Source organism: Geotrypetes seraphini, chromosome 5 (genome assembly GCF_902459505.1).
Source record: "Geotrypetes seraphini chromosome 5, aGeoSer1.1, whole genome shotgun sequence".
Lineage (NCBI taxonomy): Eukaryota > Metazoa > Chordata > Amphibia > Gymnophiona > Dermophiidae > Geotrypetes > Geotrypetes seraphini.
The window spans coordinates 238990017-239011452 of NC_047088.1; the positions used below are offsets into that span (position 1 = coordinate 238990017).

At 43.9% G+C, this 21436-nt stretch overlaps 1 protein-coding gene across 1 annotated transcript in view; it reads left to right on the plus strand.

The window, feature by feature from the left end:
* Nucleotides 1–21436, plus strand: part of NCKAP5 (NCK associated protein 5) — a 1115675-nt gene that overhangs the window by 996667 nt on the left and 97572 nt on the right. The window contains 1 exon segment of the mRNA XM_033946444.1: nucleotides 18444–18758. Within this exon segment, the coding sequence (XP_033802335.1) occupies nucleotides 18444–18758 (315 nt within the window).

Genomic DNA, 21436 nt, shown 5'->3' on the forward strand with positions numbered 1-21436 from the left:
TTAGCAGTAATAGGGATTTCTTCTTGCCACATAACCTTATCACACTATTTTCCCACTTGAAGATCATCAGATATACCAAAAGTCAATAGTCTCCTCCATCAAACACCCCTTGTTACCCCTTCCCAAGTGTTTTCAGACAGTGCATCTCTAGGAGTGACTACTGTATTGTTGGTCTTCTGAAAACAGAAAAAAAAATGTTCCTATCAACACTTCAATATGAGTGACCAAAGATATTGAGCAGAATTAGCTCCAGAAGGAAGCCCTGAGGTGCAGCACTGATAAGTCCTCTTAGACTATTACTCTCTGATGTCTATCACTTAATTAGTTTTCAGCTCAGTCTGAACTGTCCTGGGTCCCGTTCATAGGCTGTTCTTTATGATTACGAACCTCCTGTGCAGTGGGGCAAAATTAAAAGTTTCACAAGTTATTTTAATTCGGTTTCAAAACCTGGAGATCCTTTTACAAAGTGGCGCTACCGATTAGACTGCGCTGGCATTGGAGAAGCCCCCGGCAACTGAATAGAGTATTTTGCATTCATCATGCCGCATCGGTAGTGTTGCTTTGTAAAAGGAGCCCTTGATTTTTTTTTTTTTTTGCTTTTCATTAGGGATCTAAAAATGGAGTATCGAATGTTACAGCAACAATAATACAGCCATCTGATCTGAAACAAAAATTGGTAAAAAGCAAGGGTTGTTTCAGGAAATTTCAAGATATTTGGGAGCCATTAACAAAGTATTGTAATGATTAGAAAAATCTTGTTTCCCTTAAATTTACAAGTTCAATTATGGGGGGGGGAGGGAGGGTATTTTTATTGTTACATGTTGTATAAGTATTGATTATATGATAGATAAGGGTGGGGAGGGGGGGAGATAAGAGAATATTATATGTATCATTGTTGATTATTAAGTGATATATTTATGGTTATTTGTATGGATATGTTATCATACTTATTATAAGTTTAAAAATGAATAAAGATTTTTTAAAAAAAGCAAGCTCCCGACACAAACCCACAAAGGAGAGAATGCGGTGTGGCAAACTGTTCGAGCACATCTCAAAGGATCCCACGGTCACTTATATGGGAAAAACATTCGGCATAAAGGCATCCTTCACGTGTTCATCTTCTAATGTGGCAGACATCATTCAGTGCAAAAAGTGCAAAGAGGCAGGTTACATCGGTGAAACAAGCCAAATGTAGTAGATATCATATTAAAAACTGCAATACCAACCAAGATGCCACCTCTTCCGACAACACTTTGGAAAATCTGACCACTGCACCAGTGATTTTTATGGTGAGAATACTAAAAGGGAACTTTAAGACAATCCAAGAATGTAAAACCTTTGAAATCAAAATGATAAGGTATTTTTGACACCTACCCAGACAGAACTTTCTTTCCCACTATAAAGACATTTAAAACTGCTCTGCCACCTTTCTGTTTCCTGCCCACCCCTCCCTTTTCCTATCTCTGAAATGCTTTCATGTTCTCGTTATATATACTGATATTTATCAACATTTTGCTTATTTCTGATCTGAAGAAGAAGGGTTACCTTTGAAAGCTCATCATAAAATGCATTGAGTTAGTCCTTTGTTTTTGGTTTTATTTCTATATGTTACCTTAGAAAGTAGACTAACACGGCCACCACACCATTCAAAGCAACGATAATAAAATAATTAAAATTGAGTTGTATACATATTAACTTGCATAATTGGGCGGGTTTCAGACACGTTACATAGTAACCTAGTAAATGACAGCAGAAAAAAACCTGATAGTCCACCCAGTCTGCCCAATAGTCACAGGCATTATAAATTCACAATTAAATTCTTTTTTTCTTTGATATATCTGGGACATAGGGCCTCTTCTACTAAACCGCGCTATTATTATTATTAAAAATTTGATATACCACCTTATCATTTATTTCAAGGTGGTTATACATTTTAAAATGGCGTAAAAACAGATAATACAATTTAACATAACTTTAACAAAATAAACATATACGATTAGACAAAACAATAACCTACACGACTGGACAAACAGGTACGAGTGGAAAAAAAGGGGAGAACTACATTGATTAAAGAAAAAAAGCGGTTTTAGTGCCGGGAGTCGCACTGAATGACCCGCGCTGCTCCCGACGTTCATAAGAACTCTATGAGTGTCGGGAGCAGTGCGGGCACAGACCATGCAAGTCTGCCCAGTTCTTCATTTTATACCTTTCATTTTCTGATTAGATATCTTCTGTGTTCATCCCATGCTTTTTGAATTCCGTCACTGTTTTCCTCTCCACCACCTCCCTTGGGGGAGGGTATTCCAGGCATCCACCACCCTCTCTGTGAAAAAGAATTTCCTAACATTGCTCCTTGTCTACCACCTTGACCCTCGATTCATGCCCTCTAGTTTTACCATTTTCCCTTCTCTGAAAAGATTTCAACCTTTCAAGTGTTTAAACATCTGTACCATATCTCCCAAGTCCCTCCTCTCCTCTCCTCTCATATACATATTCAGGTCTTCCACTCTCTTCACAAACACCTTTTGGCGCAAACTTACTGGTATACCATTTTCATTTTTGTGATGAGAGCCTGTTCTCTTATGACATCAACGTGCCCAGATTGAATTATAGAATACTAGTTTAACCTGGTACCAGCATGTCTTTCATTTATGTGCCTCAGTAACACCAGAAGAGAACAGCAAAAAGAGGCGCTGGAGATGCCACAGCCAGCTGATGGTCATGAGTCTTTTATTTGAATATATAGTACTCTCCCGTTATTCGCAGGGAGTTCCATTCCAGGAACCCTCGCGAATCTTGAAAAACCGCGAATACGGTTTTTCGTGGGGGAGGCTGAAGAGGGCAGCGGGAGAGGCAGGAGAGAGCAGCCGAAGCGCCGGTGAGTGCAGGAAATTACTCGCTGTATGCTCCGACCGCCTCTTCCTGCACTAAGTCGGGCCTTACCAATCAGGAGCTGTGTGTCAAAGCTGGTTTCGCCTTGTCCATTGCATCACTTATAAAATTCTACTACTAGTTTTCCAACTTCGCAATTCAGGTGAACTAAGTTATTTTTCATGATGTCTGACATGTTGTCATCCAACTAGAGAATTTAGATCAGCCCATTAAAATCAAATAACCATTCCTAACTTTAAAATAATAGTCCATAAGGAAATCAGACATTCTATTTTTACTGTCCAAGGCCCTGGACTATGGAATCTACTGCTTATTGCTGACATACAAGTATGTTCATTCTGCTGCCCCTCAATATCTCTCCTTGTACACCTCCCAGAGAACTCTGTTTCTCAGTTAAGTCACTCTTAGCGTTACCCTTCTCCTTCATTGCCAATTTCAGACTTCGCTCCTTTCATCTAGCTGCCCCTATGCCTGGAAAAAATTACCCGAGTTTGTCTGTCAAGCCCCTTCCCTTGTTTAAAAGCAGACTGAAAACCCACCTTTTTGATATAGCTTTCAATCCTTAACCCTACTCCTCTGCCCTCCAACCCAGCCCGCTGATTAACCGTTCCCCTTAACTGTATCCATGACAACCTGGTCTTTGGGAAGCAGAGCTGAGATTGTGATGTCATAATGCCTCATACCACCAATAAGAGCCAACCTCATCAGTGATGTCACAATGGCTTGACTGTCCTGTACTCCGCTCTGCCCTCCAACCCAGCCAGCTGATTAACTGTATCCATGTCATCCTGTTTGTCTGTCTTGCCTGTTTCAATTGTAAGCTCTTTCGAGCAGGGACTATTTTCTTACTCTTTGTGACTCTGGGCAGCGCTGCGTGCGTCTGGTAGCGCTATAGAAATAATTAATAGTAGCAGTAGTAATCCCCTTGGGGAATGAGAGTGCAGTGAGATTCTCCATGGGATTACTTAAGCTGGTTAGGTAAGAGCCTGCCAGTGGGGAAAGAGAGCTGTATGCCTGGTAGAGTGATACATCCAGTGAGTTGACACGTTAAAAGTTATAATGTGGTTATGAGTTTTACAGTTATGCAGATAAGCGACAGTAGATGTCATTGCAGGGGGGGAGGGGGGGAGCTAAGGAGGATAAAATTACCTGAGTTGTTAGGGAAGAGGTCTTTGGTCTCCCATGTGCCCAGCCATTGACCAGGAGGGGGACATCCCATGAGATATTGCCAAAGTAGGCTGAAAAAACTTTTGAGTGACTGGAGACTGCCTCTGTCAGAGGAACGGTGAGTGTGAGCTCTGAAGTGGGAACAGGGAGCATTTCAGGGCAAGAGTGCCTGAAGTAGGAGCAGAAGGAGACTGTGGATCTGGCAGCTGGGAAAAGGCTTGGCGGGATTGTAGTGTGATAATTGGATTTTTTTTTTTTTTAACATTTTACATTCCTGTCTGGAGGGGAGCCAGAGAAAGTGCAGCCTTCTCCGGAGTGGCCAATTGGGATGGGGATAGGAGGACAAGAGCTGTATTAAACTGTGCAAATAGCTGACTGAGTTTTAACAACGCATCAGGCTTTCGCCCAAATCCACAATTTTATCCCCATCCCCAGCAAAGAGAGAGTTTAGCCTTGCGCATTTGCTTTAACACTGCTTTTGAAGTTGAACATTATGGCAAACTCTCAGTAAAGAGTTCCAATTTGATTATTTTACCTCTGGAGTCTGTGTGGTCATTTTCCTTATCTTGAATGTGAACTGATACAAGTGATGGACTGGAAAGTACAGGGGGGGGGGGAGGAGGAGGCCTTGTCTTGTATCCCACAGCCTAATAGAATAGTTCCGGCCCGGCCTATGCCCAGCTCAATACAAATAAAATCTCTTTTTCTAAGTGCCTAGTTGGTGCCCAGAGACCAACTGAGAGGGACCAGGGTTACATTCATTTAAGAAAATTCATCTTCCCTTAATTAGGGTTGCCAGATTTTACAATTGTAAAATCCGGACATCCCAGACCTGCCCATCTCCATCCCAGGCCCACCATAGTATCTCCCCCATTGCCTGTTTTGCCCAACGTGATTGAGAGGAGGCTTTTCAAAACCCGGACAAAGTGCCGGGTTGCGAAAAACCGTCTGGACCCCCGGACATGGCCTGAAAATCCGGACGTCTGGTAACCCTACCCTTCCTATCTAGTGAAACCTGTTAGCCCTTACTAGCCAATATCATTTCTCTCTCAAGCCCGAACGCAGGTCCTGGCTACACAGATGTATTCCCGGTGCGCTTCCTCCTCCCAACTCGTATCCTCTCAATACTGCAGTTTCTCCCACCCAGTGGCATAGTGAGGGAAACTGGCGCCCAGGATGGGGTCACTCGAATGCCCCCCACTCTTCCCTGATACTTCATTGGCCCCACCCCCACCCCATGTACCTCTTAAAATGTTTGTCGCCCCAGCCTCGGCTCCCTTCTGACGTCACGTCCTAGTCCCATGACCAGGAAGTGATGTCAAGCGAATATTTAAAGATGGTGCCCGGGGCGTTCTGCCCCCCCTTACTACGCCACTGTACCCACCTTTTCTCCTTTCTCTTGTCCTGTCTTGTTGATAACTGTGATACCCCATTTGTAACCTGTGAGTCATTTAGGCAGGGTATTTAGACGTATTTCCGTTTTGATTATGTACCTCTAAGATTCTATAAATGGCAACTGCAATTAGGTGTCTAGATCACCATGCTTAGCCAATCTAGAAGCCTAACTTAATTATTCAATTAGATTTAATCAGCACAGTTATTTGAAAAGCACTATTTTAAAAATCCTGTAAAAATACAATAAAAAAAAATAATAATAATTAGCTGGAAGGCACCTAAATCGATAGGTGCTTACCACTTCATGGTAGGCGTCTACTCCAAGGCGCCTACCAGAAAGTATGTATGGTCTGCTGGGTGGGACAGCAAATTCCAAGTAAACGTGAAACATGACCTCCAATAAAATAAAGGAAAAAGTATATATCCCGAGAATGAGGCATGGCCAGCCAGGTTTCATGTTTCAACGACTGGGCTAAGCATCAGTGTGTTAGCAGCTATTACATGCTGTATTCAGATCCTGTCCAGACTAACCAAGTTCAAGATTCCAGGTTTATTTTATCACTAGTCTTTAAGCCCGTTACATTAACGGGTGCTAAAATAGATGTGTGTGTCTGTCTTTCTTTCTCTCTCTTTCCTTGGCTGCTTTCTGGCTTCTTTCTTTCTTTTTCTCTTCTTTCCTTGGCTGTCTACCCCTTGCCTGCTCCCCCTGTCCAGCAGTAGGCCTTCGCCCTTCCTTATACCCCCTCCCCGTCCAGCAGCACCTCTTCCCTGCTCCCCCTGTTCAGCAGTAGGCCTTCGCCCTTCCTTTTACCCCCTCCCCGTCCAGCAGTAGGCCTTCTCCTTTCCTGCTCCCCTTATCCAGCATCCGCTAGCCGGGGCAGCCTCGGGGCTTTTGCTAGGCCAGCCCACATCGCATTATCGAAATGGGCCGGCCTAGCAAATGCCCCGTGGCTACTGCGTTTGCTGGTTGGGGGGTGAGAAGAGGTGCCCGGCAGCCCAGGAGTCAAACCACCGCTGAAATCGCCGTCGCAAGCCGTCCCACGCTCCGGAAATCGAATTTGGCACGGACGGACACAGCACTGTGGCAGGGGTCACAAAACACTAAGTGTGCATGTGCATTTAGGGTTTTATTATAGAGGATTCACTAGGAGGCACTGCATGCAAATCCAGGTCATACATATCCATTGTGGATATCCTGAAAACCTGACCTGCCTGTGGCTTATGAGGACCGGAATTGCCTATCCCTGCGCTAGTCAATCTTTCATTAGTCTGAAGTTTGTATCCTTAAAAAAAACAACCAAAAATAAGATCATGTTTCAATAATTAAATCATACATGTAGCATAACCCCAAAATATATATTCTACTTCAAACTGACATAGATTTGACAGAGCTGAATTAATTTTTGGTTTGATTTAACACTGCAGATGACAAGGAGGATGTGAAACTAAAGAAGGCTGTCCTCCATCTGCAGTTTGAATTCTTCTTGCCAATACTGCGTGTACTTTAAGAATGTTTATGAAGTGGTTCAACTCTTTTAAAGAGGTATTATTTGGAAGGCAGCTTGAGTGGCATTTATAATACCAACAGGTTTCACAGTATTCTGTAAATGTGTGGAACTTCTTCACTGAAAGGAGCTGGCCCCGCACCATCGTCTGTTACATTCTGTTGCAAGCTGCTCCAGAGATAACTTTTTAAGATACAGTACTAAAGAAGATTTGAATTTGAGGAACAAAAAAAAAAAAAAGAGAGAAAAGAAACTTTCCTGTTACTCAGCTTGGAACTTTGCTGTTAGAACATAAGAATTACCGCTGCTGGGTCAGACTACTGGTCCATCATGCCCAGCAGTCCGCTCACTCGGCAGCCCTCACTAGCCTTTCCTGCGTACGTTCTGGTTCAGCAGGAACTTGTCTAACTTTGTCTTGAATCCCTGGAGGGTGTTTTCCCCTATAACAGCCACCGGAAGAGCGTTCCCAGTTTTCCACCACTTCCTTACGTTTGTACATAATCTATCCCCTTTCAACTTTAGAGAGTGCCCTCTCCTTCTCTCTACCTTGGAGAGGGTGAACAACCTGTCTTTATCTCACTGCAAGGATTCAGTCTTATCTTGGTCTTCTAGACTCAGCCCAGGGTCGTAAGAAGCTGTTCCTGAAGCCCTTACTGAAGACTCTGCAACCTCTGTTAGCCTGGCTTCATTTGGTCTTCATATGGGCTCATTAACAGTTTATAATCACCTAACAAATGCAGCAGGTATTTTGCATGCTACCAGTGTATGATCAAAAAGAAGGCTAGGTGAAAAATCACCACTTTTTAATTGTAAACTGTGTAACAATTTGATTTATGGATGGCAGTACTCTTAATACTGTTTTCAGCCTCTCCATGTCTCATTAAATGCCAGTATTTTGAAAATATTTGTTGCTTATTTAAAGATGTTTCTTGTTATTTACTTTTAATTCAGGGGTCTCAAAGTCCCTCCTTGAGGGCCGCAATCCAGTCGGGTTTTCAGGATTTCCCCAATGAATATGCATGAGATCTATGTGCATGCACTGCTTTCAATGCATATTCATTGGGGAAATCCTGAAAATCCGATTGGATTGCGGCCCTCAAGGAGGGCCTTTGAGATCCCTGTTTTAATTTGTCTATGCATGGAGTGCACAAGTACTTAAAAAAAATATTACCATATGATGAGAAGTAAAGTTGCTACAGCAGTTCCTAATAACCAATTCATATGTTTTACAATTATTAAACATTATTGATTTTTTACTGATAAGAGTTTATATGTAACTTGACTTTAGACCTTCAAGAATAGCTAATCTAAGGATCTATGTATATCTCCAGCACAGCCCTCTGGTTAAAGAAACAGAATTGGTAAATACAGAAAAGCTTGGACTTCTGCTATCTCCGTATTTAGACAGAGATAAAGTACCTGCATTCAGGGCTCCATGTCTAGAATAAACAAAAGCAGGAATGCTACAGTAAATCTTTGTTTTATAAACAGTCTGATACCTTTAAAAAGCCGTATGGTCTTTCTAAATTTGGGCTAGATTCACTAAGGGCACGTGTCCAGGGGGCTGATTCACGAACCGCCCTCATGCAAATGAGGGCGATCGGAATCACCCCCCCCAACTGACTGCAGGGATCACTGAATAGCTATCCCGACGCATATGCGCTGGCCCTCCGTGCCTGGCGGAGCTTTTTACTTTTTTTTCACGAGCCCATGGTTTTAACCCGCTTTAAACCCGCGGGTTAAAACCACGGGCTTGCACTGCGGGGAAGAGAGCAGAAAAGCAGGGCAGAGAGCAGGGCGGCAGAAGGCAGGGCCGTCAGGAAAGGACCTGAGTGACTGGTCCTCAGCAGTTGCTTATTTTTGGATCGGTCAGCCCAGTAATAATCTGGAGGGACAAATAAAACAGTTTAAAACCATAAAAACATACAGTTTTATCCATAACTAGCTGATGCCCCGGCGTTGCACGAGTATTTAATTATAGCAATAACACTGTAAATGGATTCAAATAAAGATACTTTATAGCGGTGAATGAAATTATTTTTTTACAGCTTTATGAAAAGTACAATATTCAAATTATAATGTGAAATATTTGACAAAATGAATACAATACAACTAACACAAAACTTGATTATAAACAACATTTTTAGTTTCAACTCCAGGAGCAAGAACATATAAATTCTTGGGTGAACCCACCCTTGAGCAAGCAACATAGAGCTGACCATGGGAAAAACAGGGGGATCTTAAATCCACTCCACAGTATGTAATAGTCTGTCCCAGTGATTTGTTGATTGTGATAGAGAATGCAAGTCTCACTGGAATTTGCAAGCTCTTAAACTGAAAAGGAAGATGTGTTGCAAGTTTCGTTCAAATCGGGCAAGCCGTTTTTGCGTTGGCAGCTTTTTACAATTTTTCCATTGACATGAATGGGTGAAATCAGATTTTCTGTTTGTAGCTCCGCCCACGTGTGCAGGTGGGCCGCGAGACCCCCAGAACATATCACCCCAGGTAGTGAGGGATCTGCATACCAAGTTTAGTTCAAATCGGGCAAGCCGTTTTTGCGTTGGCAGCTTTTTACATTTTTTCCATTGACATGAATGGGTGAAATCTGATTTTCTGTTTGTAGCTCCGCCCACGTGTGCAGGTGGGCCGCGAGACCCCCAGAACATATCATCCCAGGTAGTGAGGGATCTGCATACCAAGTTTCGTTCAAATCGGTCAAGCCGTTTTTGCGTGATCGCGGCACATACATACACACACACACACATACATACACACATACATACCTCCGATTTTATATATATAGATTACATTAAAGATACGTAAGGAATGAAAGGTTAAATTACATTTGATTTAAAATAAACAATTAAAAATAAAATAACAGTTAGGGAAGAACAACTTTAGGAGAGGTATTAAAGATAATTTTTTTTTTTTTTATGAAGACTTAGTCTAAGAGTAATTGTTTAGGTAAGACCTGATCTAAAAGTAAATAGGAGAGTCAAAAGGATTGTCTGTTCTAAGATTCATAAGCATCTTTATAAAGATAGCTTTTTAGAATGCTTTTAAATTTTTCTAAGGAGGTTTCAGCGCGCAAATAGATTGGAAGTTTGTTCCAAAGCTGGGGTCCCAAGATAGAAAAGGTTAAAATCAGAAGTAGCAACATTCTAGAGCTCAGATTGTGATGTCATAATGCCTCATTCCACCAATACCTAAGCTCTGTCCTCATCTGCACAAGCCTTAACCACTTTAAAATCATAAGTTGCAACATTCTAGAGCTCAGATTGTGATGTCATAGAAACATAGAAACATAGAAAAAAGCAGCAGAAAAGGGCTATAGCCCACCAAGTCTGCCCATTCCAAGTATCCCCTCCCCTGAATTTACTCCCTTAAAGATCCCACATGAGTATCCCATTTTCTCTTAAAATCCGTCACGCTGCTGGCCTTTATCACCTGGAGTGGGAGTCTGTTCCAATGATCCACTACTCTTTCGGTGAAGAAGTACTTCCTGGAGTCGCCATGAAACTTCCCTCCCCTGATCTTCAGCGGATGCCCTCTGGTGGTCGAGGGTCCCATGAGCCAGAAGATATCATCTTCTGACTCGATGCGTCCCGTGATGTACTTATATGTTTCAATCATATCTCCCCGTTCTCTTCTTTCCTCAAGTGAGTACAGCCGCAATTTTTTAAATCTTTCTTCATACGTGAGATCCTTGAGCCCCAAGACCATCCTGGTGGCCGTTCGCTGAACCGATTCGATCCTCAGCACGTCCTTTCAGTAGTGTGGTCTCCAAAACTGAACACAGTACTCCAAGTGAGGCCTCACCATGGCTCTGTACAATGGCATCATAACTTCAGGTCTCCTGCTGACGAAACCTCTGCGGATACACCCCATCATTTGTCTTGCCCTGGAGGAAGCCTTCTCCACTTGATTGGCAACCTTCATGTCCTCACTAATGATCACCCCTAGGTCGTGTTCCGCCGTGGTCCTAACCAAGGTCTCACCATTTAGTATATAAGTTCTACATGGGTTTCTCTTACCCAGGTGCATTATCTTGCATTGTTTAGCATTGAAGCCTAGCTGCCAAGTAGTTGACCATTGTTCCAGCAACAGTAGGTCGTGTGTCATATTATCAGGTAATAAGCTTTTGCCTACTATGTTGCAAAGTTTGGCGTCGTCGGCGAACAGTGATACCCTTCCTCTAATTCCTTGCGTCATATCTCTTATGAATAAGTTAAATAGAATCGGGCCCAGGACCGAGCCCTGCGGCACTCCACTGATCACGTCCGATGCTTCGGATGAGGTACCGTTCACCACCACCTTCTGAAGTCTACCGCTCAGCCAATCCCCAACCCATGTAGTTAGAGTGTCTCCTAATCCTATCGATTTCAGCTTGTTCAGTAATCTTCGATGAGGGACGCTATCAAATGCTTTACTGAAGTCCAAATATACCACGTCCAGTGACTCTCCGGCGTCCAGTTGTCTAATAACCAAGTCAAAAAAGCTAATCAGATTAGATTGGCAGGATCTACCCTGGGTGAACCCGTGTTGGTGTGGATCACGCAGTTTTTCTTCGTCTAAGATTGTGTCAAGATTTTGTTTGATCAGTGTTTCCATGAGTTTACACACTATAGACGTGAGACTCACTGGTCTGTAGTTTGCTGTCTCTGTCCTGCAGCCCTTTTTGTGGAGTGGGATTACGTTGGCGGTTTTCCAGTCCAAGGGGACCCTTCCTGTGCTTAGGGAAAGATTGAAAAGAACAGATAATGGTTCTGCCAGGACTTCCCTTAACTCCCTGAGCATTCTGGGGTATAGGTTATCCGGTCCCATGGCTTTGTTTACTTTGAGTCTTGATAGTTCGTCATAGACGCTACTGGGCGTAAATTCGAAATCATGAAACGGGTCTTTCTGATTATCTCCCGTCTGCAGCTGTGGACCAGCTCCCGGCGCTTCGCGGGTGAACAATGAACAGAAGTATTTGTTTAGTAGTTCTGCCTTCTCAGAATCTGATTCCGCAAAGTTACCGTCCGATTGCTTCAGGCGTACTATCCAATCTTTGTTTCTTTTCCTGTCACTAGTATAGCTGAAGAAAGATTTATCCCCTTTCTTAATTTTCCGTGCTAGCTCTTCCTCCATTCGGAGTTTGGCTTCTCTGACAGCTGCTTTGACAGCTTTAGATCTGTCTAGATAGTCCTCTTTCGCCCCCTCTCTGCCTAAATGTTTGTAGGTGATAAATGCGTCTTTTTTCTGTTTAACTAGGTCTGAAATTTCTTTACTGAACCATTGGGGTCTTTTGTTTCTCCTGCGTTTACTTACTGTCTTTATGTATCGGTCTGTTGCTTCTGTAGGATGGACTTCAGAGACGACCACATATCCTCCACATTGTCATAATGCTTCATTCCCCCAATGCCTAAGCTCTGTCCTCATCTGCACAAGCCTTAACCACTTTAAAATCATAACTGTTTGAGGCTTGTGCGGTTAAGACAGAGCTTACAGGAATGGGGCAGGGACAGCGACAAAACTAGCGGGGACGGGATGGGGAAATAGAGTTCCTGCAGGTACATAAGAACATAAGAATTACCGCTGTTGGGTCAGACCAGTGGTCCGTCATGCCCAGCAGTCCGTTCACGCGGCGGCCCTCTGGTCAAAGACCAGCGCCCTAACTGAGACTAGCCCTACCAGTGCACGTTCTTCCTTGTGTCATTCTCTAATGTGCAACTCAAAAGTGGGTGTGACCATGGGAGGTGCATGGGTGGGTCGGGGGCAGGGAGTCCTATATTTTGTGCTTAGGGTTATAGAATACCAGGAATGCGCACCCAAATTGAGCAATGGGAATTAGTCCTGGATCGGTTCTGAGCTCTCCTGGGAGAACGGTATAGAAAATTGAATAAATAAATAAATAAATTTATTAAAAAGTCAATAAAAATGTCTTATCAGATACAGAGAATGCTGCAGACCTGACATGGTCTGTGTTTCAGCATTGGAGCCTGCCTCAGGCAAAACACTTCGCATAAACCCTGTCTCAGAGCATCTGGAGGGTTTTATTTTTTTGATATTGTAAGTGAACTTGTATAAAGTGTTATTTCAGTGGCTTAGCAATAATTAATAATAATAATAATTTTATTTTTGTATACCGCCATACCCAGGGAGTACTAGGCGGTTCACATCAGTTAATCGAAATTACAAACAATGCAGTCATTGAAGTTAATATATTAAATGCATACGATATAAGGAAAGGAAAAAGAGGAACTTACAGGCCAAATGTGGGGCCACCTACTGGGAGGGATCTGGCCAACTGGAATCTTAGGCCACTGCGAGAGAGGCCTAAGATTTCAGTTGGCCCAGGTGCCTAAGCCCCTCCTATGGGCGAAAAGGGCCTTAGGCCCCTCCCTGGTGCATCCCACAATGCACTGGAAAGGGGCAGGCCTGCCATTCTAGTGAAGGCGGGCCAACCAGCTAGAGGCAGGAAGGCTCAATAAGGTTAGGGGGGTTTCGGGTGGGCTTGGGCCGGGGGGTGATGTCCGGATGGTCATAGGGCTATTTTTGGGTTGGGGGGTTCCAGACATCCCTCCTGCTGCTGATCTTTGCAGGGATGGGGGAGTTCCGGCAGGAGGGATTGGGCATCCCTCCTGCTGGGGATCTTTGTGGGGATGGGGGAGGGGGTTTCCGGCAGGAGGGATTGTGCATCCCTCCTGCTGGTAGTCTTTGCGGGAATGGGGGACTGGTTCCCTACCGCTAAACTGATCACGGCAGGGAGATTCCTTTGCCACAATCCGCTCAGCGGCAACCCGATTCTCTAACCAGCATCTGCGACATGGACGCCAATTAGAGAATCGTGGTGTTAGGTGGGCTCACGGACAGACGCGATTCTATATAGGATGCCTGTGTGCGATTCTCAAAAGCAGCTTAGGCAACTTCTGAGACTGGGTGTCCTATATAGAATCCAGCCCATATTCTATAAATGGCGCTCTACCGGTGCCCAACTTAAGTGCAAAATGCAGTTCTAAAAAATTAATAAAAGCAGTTAAGAAAAAAGTAGGCACTTGCATCGCGGCTACAGTGGTTACAGCGCCTAATGCCACTGTATGCAAGGTTAACACCTGAAATGGTGTTAGGCATCGTAAAGCACCTCCGTAGCTGCAGTTCACATGAAAGGTAGGTACCGTAAATGTAGGCCTTAAAAACCCTGGCCTACATTTCTGGTGCCCACCTTTCACAAAGCCGTGATTCTACAAACGGCGCTGAAGCAGGATTGGCGGCTGCCGATACTGGTGCCGTTTGTAGAATCCATCCCTTAGTGCAGTGTTCTTCAACCACCGGTCCGTGGACCGGTGCCGGTCCACAGAAATTTCCTGCCGGTCCACAGGGCCAGCACATGCATCAGGCCCAAAACAGTGTTCTCCAACCGCCGGTGTGATCGATGCGGCGTTATCTTCAAGCCAGCTCCCTCAGCCAGCTGATTCAGTGCACAGAGTTATGCGCGTCCTGCGCCTGGACCGGAAGCCTTGGCTTCCAGATGAGGCACAGGACGCGCAAGGAGCCGCTGCCCACAGCTTTGTGCACTGCATCAGTGAGGAAGAGGGAGCCGGCCTGAAGATAACACCGGGGGGGCGGCATAAAATGGCCAAGCAGGAGCAGGCCAGAAGGTAAGGCATAGCATGGAGGGAGGGAGACAACAAAGGTAGGGGGGAATGATTTTATTTTTGAATTTAGTGTTTGAATTATGTCAATTTTGAGAATTTACATCTGCTGTCACTGTGGTTTGTGTAGTTTAATTTTGTGGTTAACCATTATGTGTTATTAATAAGATTATATTGTGTGTATGTATGAAAAATGAATGGAAAAAATAGTATTACAATTAGTACTGTTATGGAGGCGGGGTCTGTGTTGGAGACTGGGTAGAGATGGGCGGGGTCTGGCCCACGACTTATCCCAGTGTTCTTCAACTGCCTGTCCGCGGACTGATGCCGGTCCACAATATAATTCTTTTATTTCTGCAGGTCCATAGGTGTAAAAAGGTTGACGAACACTGCCTTAGTGCATGCTAATTCCATTAGCACGTGCTTAGCTTTACTAATAAGGTCTCTACAGATGGCATTCATGTTCTGGAAACAAAATTCATTAATTTAATCTTGCTTGAGTTGTTACATAGTTGGGTGTATTTTTTTTTTTTTTTTACTGACAAAACAAATCCAGAAACATTTATATTCTTAACTATGTTGGCAACTTATCCAAAATGTATTTCTAACATCTACTAAATTCTATTTTTTTTTTTTCATTTGACTTATTGCAAAGTTTCCCTCCCTTTTGTGAAACTGCGTGAGGCATTTTTATCTCTGGCCGTGGCAGTAAAAGCTCCGATGTTCCTAGAATTCCTATGAGCGTCAGAGTTTTTTCCGCCATGGCTAGTAATAAAACAGCCGGACGTGGCTTCTTAAAAGGGGGGGTTATTTCTTTATTGATAATTTAGATGTTTGACACTACGATGTTTAATGTTCTCTTATTATTATTTCTTCATCTTAAGTTATTTTATTTATTCAATTTTCTATACCGTTCTCCCAGGGGAGCTCAGAATGGTTTATATGAATTTATTCAGGTACTCAAGTATTTTTCTCTGTCTGTCCTGGTGGGCTCACAATCGATCTAATGTACCTGGGGCAATGGGGGGATTAAGTGACTTGTCCAGAGTCACAAGGAGCAGCGTGGGTTTGAACCCACAACCCCAGGGTGCTGAGGTTGTAGCTTTAACCACTGCACCACTCTAGAAATCAAAATGTAGTAAAGGTGAGCTATTGTGACATCACTGATGAAGTTGGCTCAGGCATTGGTGGAATGAGGCATTGTGATGTCACAGTACCAGCTCTGGTTATCAGAGGCTGAAGCTTTTCACACTAGTTTTTTATTCAATTTTCTATACTGTTCTCCCAGGGGAGCTCAGAAGGGTTTACATGAATTTATTCAGGTACTCAAGTATTTTTCTCTGTCTGTCCTGGTGGGCTCACAATCGATCTAATGTACCTGGGGCAATGGGGGGATTAAGTGACTTGTCCAGAGTCACAAGGAGTAATGTAGGTTTGAACCCACAACCTCAGGGTGCTGAGGCTTTAGCTTTGACCCCTGCATCATACTCCTCAGTGTTAGTATTTAAAATGTTTGAGATGATGGCATTTATTGTGTATTTACTATTATTTCTTTTTTTCCTAAGCTGAGTGGTGTTTCAGATGTTAGAGGTTGTGGTGTGTGTTATGCATTCACTGTTATTTCTTTGGAAGCAATCTCTAAGGCACATTTCTCATTTTGAAAAACTGGTAGAGTTCATGGTAATTCAAATATTAGGCACTGTTTATGCAAATATAATTACTCTCATAATGTACTTAATTTTAATTGGATTTGAATATGAATTATGGTACTGCATAAAGCTGGCTATTCTGTTTCAAGTGAGGAGCTCATTTCAGAAATTCAACCGGATTACATTACATGAGTAACAACTGTGCATCTTTGAATGAGGTTTTATTTCTTAGAAGCACGGGTTTAAAAAAAAACCCCAAAACAACCTTCCTCTCCACTTAGCTTCATAGCAGTTCACATTCCTAGTGGTTTAAATGAGGTGTATGCCGTGATTTATGGACCCCCACATCAGAGGCATAGCCAGACCTCACATTTTGGGTGGGCCACTGGGCAAACTGGGTGGGCACACGTGGTCTCCACATCCCCTCCACCTGCTAACATGAACATGCTCTCTGGATAATATAGGAATGCCCACGCTCCAGCCATGACTCGCCCCCCTCTAAAAAAATGTATTTTTTTAAATAGTCAACATGTACTTAGCACATACAAGCAGGCAAAATACTGCAAATCACATTAATGCATTTTGTGGTAACCTGTTTTCCTATACTAAACCCCAAATTCTGTACACGATCCCTAAAGTTGAGCATGTACAGTTGCAGTGCGCACGTGATTCTGTGCCAGTTGCAGTGTGCAAATTTGAAAAGGGGGTGTGGCCAAAGGCAGGTTGGGGACATCCCTAAAAGTTAGGTACATTGTCATAGAGCATGCTCAAAGCATGCATAACTTAGGTAGAGGAATTTAGGCCTGGTTTTAGCCAGTCTAAATGACTTCGCCTAAATTTTGCGTCACACACCGGAGCTAAACATGATTCTATGAAAGGTATGCGCAACTTGTAGAATCACGCTGCCATTCTAGTCGGCGTCAATTTGTTAGGGGCCATATATAGAATATGGTCCTAAGTGCACATTAGGGCCTAACACCCTCGAGTAAAAGGGTCCCTTAATCTCTGCAGTTATTTTTACATACATATAATTTGCTGCTTCTTCTGCGCACACTACCTGGTCCCTTGTCCACACTCTTGTAACCTCATGCCTAGATTACGGCAATCTACTTCTAACTCGTCTCCCGCAGTACCGCCTCTTCCCCGCCCCTACAATCTGTGCAAAACTCTGATGCATGGTTATCTTCTACCAACCTTGTTACGCTCTCCTTAAATCACTTCACTGGCTCCCTATCTGCCTTCGCATACAATTCAAACTCCTATTACTAACCTACAAGTGTGTTCATTTTGCTGCCCTTCAATACCTCTCCTCTCTCCTTATACCCCTCCCAGAGAACTCTGTTCTTCAGATCAGCTGCTCTTATCGGTACCCTTCTCCTCCACTGCCAATTCCAGACTTTGTTCCTTTCATCTAGCTGCCCCTATGCCTGGAACAAATTACCTGAGTTTGTCTGCCAAGCCCTTTCCCTTGTTTAAAAGCAAACTGAAAACCCACCTTTTTGATTTAGCCTTCAATCCATAACCCTACTCCCTACTGCCCACCAACCCAACCAGCAGTTACCTGAGGATTTTAACTGTTTGTCTATCTTGGTTGTTTAGATTGTAAGCTCTTTCAAGCAGGGACTGTTTTCTTCTTTGTGACTGTACAGTGCTGTGTATGTCTGGTAGTGCTATAGAAATAATTCATAGTAGTAGTAGTAGTGTGAAGAGTTTCAGTCTTTGGGAAGCAAAGCTGAGCTTCTGATGTCATAATGGCTCTTCCACCAATAAGAGCTAACCTCATCAGTGATGTCACAATGGCTTGATTGTCCTGTACTCCCCTCTGCCCACCAACCCACCCAGCAGATTAACCGTTCCCCTTAACTGCACCATGACATCCTGTTTGTCTGTTTAGATTGTAAACTCCTTTGAGCAGGGACTGTCTTCTTTGTGTCTCTGTACAGTGCTGTGTATTTCTGGTAGCGCTATATGCATAATTAATAGCAGTAGTAATATAGTAACCCTTCTGTAAAAATATTCTCTTCAGCTATCTTTGATATGTGCAAATATACTATGGGGCATGTTATATTCCAGTTGAAATATTAACTAATATAAAATGTTGTCTTAATACCATCCCTTCAAGATACTGCTTTTTCTGACAGTCTCATTCATTATTTGAGTGTTAGTGATCGTCTAACTCTGTCTCATTTCCCGTGTCTTAGAGTCAAATTGCCAGATGAGAACCTTGGACAGTGGAATAGGAACCTTCCCTCTCCCTGACTCGGGAAACCGGGTGACAGGACGCCACCTTTCAAAGCAAGACCCTGCCTTGGAAACGGAGATTTTCGCCTCTTCCGAACCAGCTCTTCTGCGACCTCCTTCAGTAAAAACCAAAATATTTGAACAAGAAGTGCCTTCAACAGATAAAAGCCAGAATTCAGAAGATAGTAGCATTTGCATCTCAACATCTGATCTCGTCAAGTCTACCAAAGGTTTACAGCCTGTCCAAAACTGCCTTCCAAAACCCTCATCCTCAGGTAACTGTTGCAACTCCATATTGTTTCATTAGTTAACATACCTGCTCCCCCTTTTACTAAATCGCGATAGCAGTTATTAGCACAGGGAGCCACGCTGAGTGCTCTGTGCTGCTCCCGACACTCATAGGAACTCTATGAGTGTCAGGAGCAGCGCGGAGAATTCAGTGCGGCTCCCTGCGCTAATAACCGCTATCGCGGTTTAGTAAAAGGGGGGGAGGGGGTAGTGTTCAAAAAAGTCTACTGGCGCAACATTAGAAATAACAAATAAAAGATTAGCATAACCATTTGCAGGTAAGCATGAGCACTTATGGCAGCCATAGAGTTTCACGTTTATTAGGTTTTTATATACCGCCTATCAAGGTTATCTAAGCGGTTTTACAATCAGGTACTCAAGCATTTTCCCTATCTGTCCCGGTGGGCTCACAATCTATCTAATGTACCTGGGGCAATGAGGGGATTAAGTGACTTGCCCAGGGTCACAAGGAGCAGCGCGGGGTTTGAACCCACAACCCCAGGGTGCTGAGGCTATAGCTCCAACCACTGCGCCACACACTGCATTGCTAGCAGATATATGCACATAGCTTATAGTATTCTATAAGTAATATGCATGCGAGGGGCAGTGGCATAGTAAGGGGGCGGGGGGAAGCGGTACGCCCTGGGTACTGTCTTGGTGGGGGCGCTGGCACCTCATCTCTCTGCTCCTCGTTCCTCCTCCTCCGTCACATACATGCCTTCCCTCCTCTCTCCCCCCCCCCCCCACACTGTACTTTTAGCCCTTTGCTGGCACGAGTAGCAACTCCAACCTGTTGCTCATGCCAGCATCGGTTCTCCCTCTGATGTCATTTCCGGGTCCCACGCCTAGGAAACGATGTCAGAGCTGACGCCGATGTGGGCTGTCGGTGATGCTACTCATGCTGGGAAAGTTCAAGAGGTACGGGGGAAGGGAAGGGGCATGCAGCAGTGGAGGGCAGAGAAGGAACGGTGGGGGATGGGTTGGCACCACCGCCCTGTGTGCCTCTCACCCTCACTATGCCACTGGTGAGAGGTGCATGACTTTTTGTCGCTGCCATTTGGCTACCTAACCTTTTGGACGCCAACACACCGAAATGCTGGTGTGTAGGGTCAATTCAAAGGGTGCTCAGACATAGATGCCTAAAGTGTGTTAAGCAGTTAACCTGGGGATTAATACACTCTGTCTCACACATACACACACACACACACACTTTTAACATAGCAGCTTGATATTTACCCCCAGATTCTGTATATGGTGGCCAAAATTGTGTGCCAGTCCAAGATGTGCGCCTGATTAAATTGTCTAAGGAGCTAATTGGTGCCAATGATTGTGTGATAATTGTTACTATTTGGCAAAAGTTTCATCATTTAGAGATTTGGTACAGTCTCTTATTCTAAGCCAGCTTGATTAATGCAATATTGCCTATTTGGCAATTTCCCAGAAGAATATGCAGATCTTACACCCTAAATGGTGAAACCTTAGCAAGGACTACAGCAGAACGAGACTTGGGGGTAATCATTAGTGAAGACATGAAGATGGCCAATCAAGTGGAGAAAGCTTCATCCAAGGCTAGACAAATGATGGGTTGTATCCGTAGAAGTTTCGTCAGCCAAAAGCCCCAAGTCATAATGCTGTTGTACAGATCCATGGTGAGACCTCATCTGGAATATTGTGTACAATTCTGGAGGCCACATTACCAAAAAGATGTGCTGAGAGTTGAGTTGGTTCAGCGAATGGCCACCAGGATGGTCTCGGGACTCAAGGATCTCCCGTATGAGGAACGGCTGGGTAAGTTGCAGCTATACTCACTCGAGGAGCGCAGAGAGAAGGAAGACATGATTGAGGCGTTCAAATATGTCATGGGCCATATCGAGGTAGAAGAAGATATATTTTTTCTTAAAGGACCCACGGCAACAAGAGGGCATCCGTTGAAAATCAGGGGTGGGAAACTTCATGGCGACACCAGGAAGTATTTCTTCACCGAAAGGGTGGTTGATCATTGGAATGATCTTCCTCTGCAGGTAATCGAGACCAGCAGCGTGCCAGATTTTAAGAAAATATGGGATAAGCATATGGGATCTCTTCATGGAAGAAATTAGAGGGGTGGGTCATTAGAGTGGGCAGACTTGATGGGCCGTGGCCCTTTTCTGCCGTCATTTTCTATGTTTCTATTGCAAATAATACAAAATGCGGTGGTCAGGCTGATTTTTAGGTTGAAGAAATACGATCACGTAACCCCCTCCTATCGAGTACTGCATTGGCTGCCAATGGAGGCGCGGGTGAAGTTTAAGTTTGGTGGCTTCCGTTTTAAGGTTTTGTTTGGTTTAGCTCCCAAATATATAATTGAGCTTTTCTCTTTGGCAACCAACAGACCTAAGAGAACCTCACATCTGAATTTTGTTTTTCCGCCTGTTAGAGGATGTAAACTTAGGGCTCCTTTTACGAAGGCTCGGTAGCGGTTTTAACGCGCGTAATAGTGCGCGCTAAACCGCTGGCTGCGCTAGCCGTTACTGCCTCCTCTTGAGCAGGCGGTAGTTTTCCGGTTAGTGCAGGGGCTAGCGCATGATGAAAAGCGTGCGTTAAAGCCGCTACCGCGGCTTCGTAACAGGAGCCCTTAAAAAACATCTTCAAAATCTTTTTTCATATCAAGCAGTGTTATGGGGTA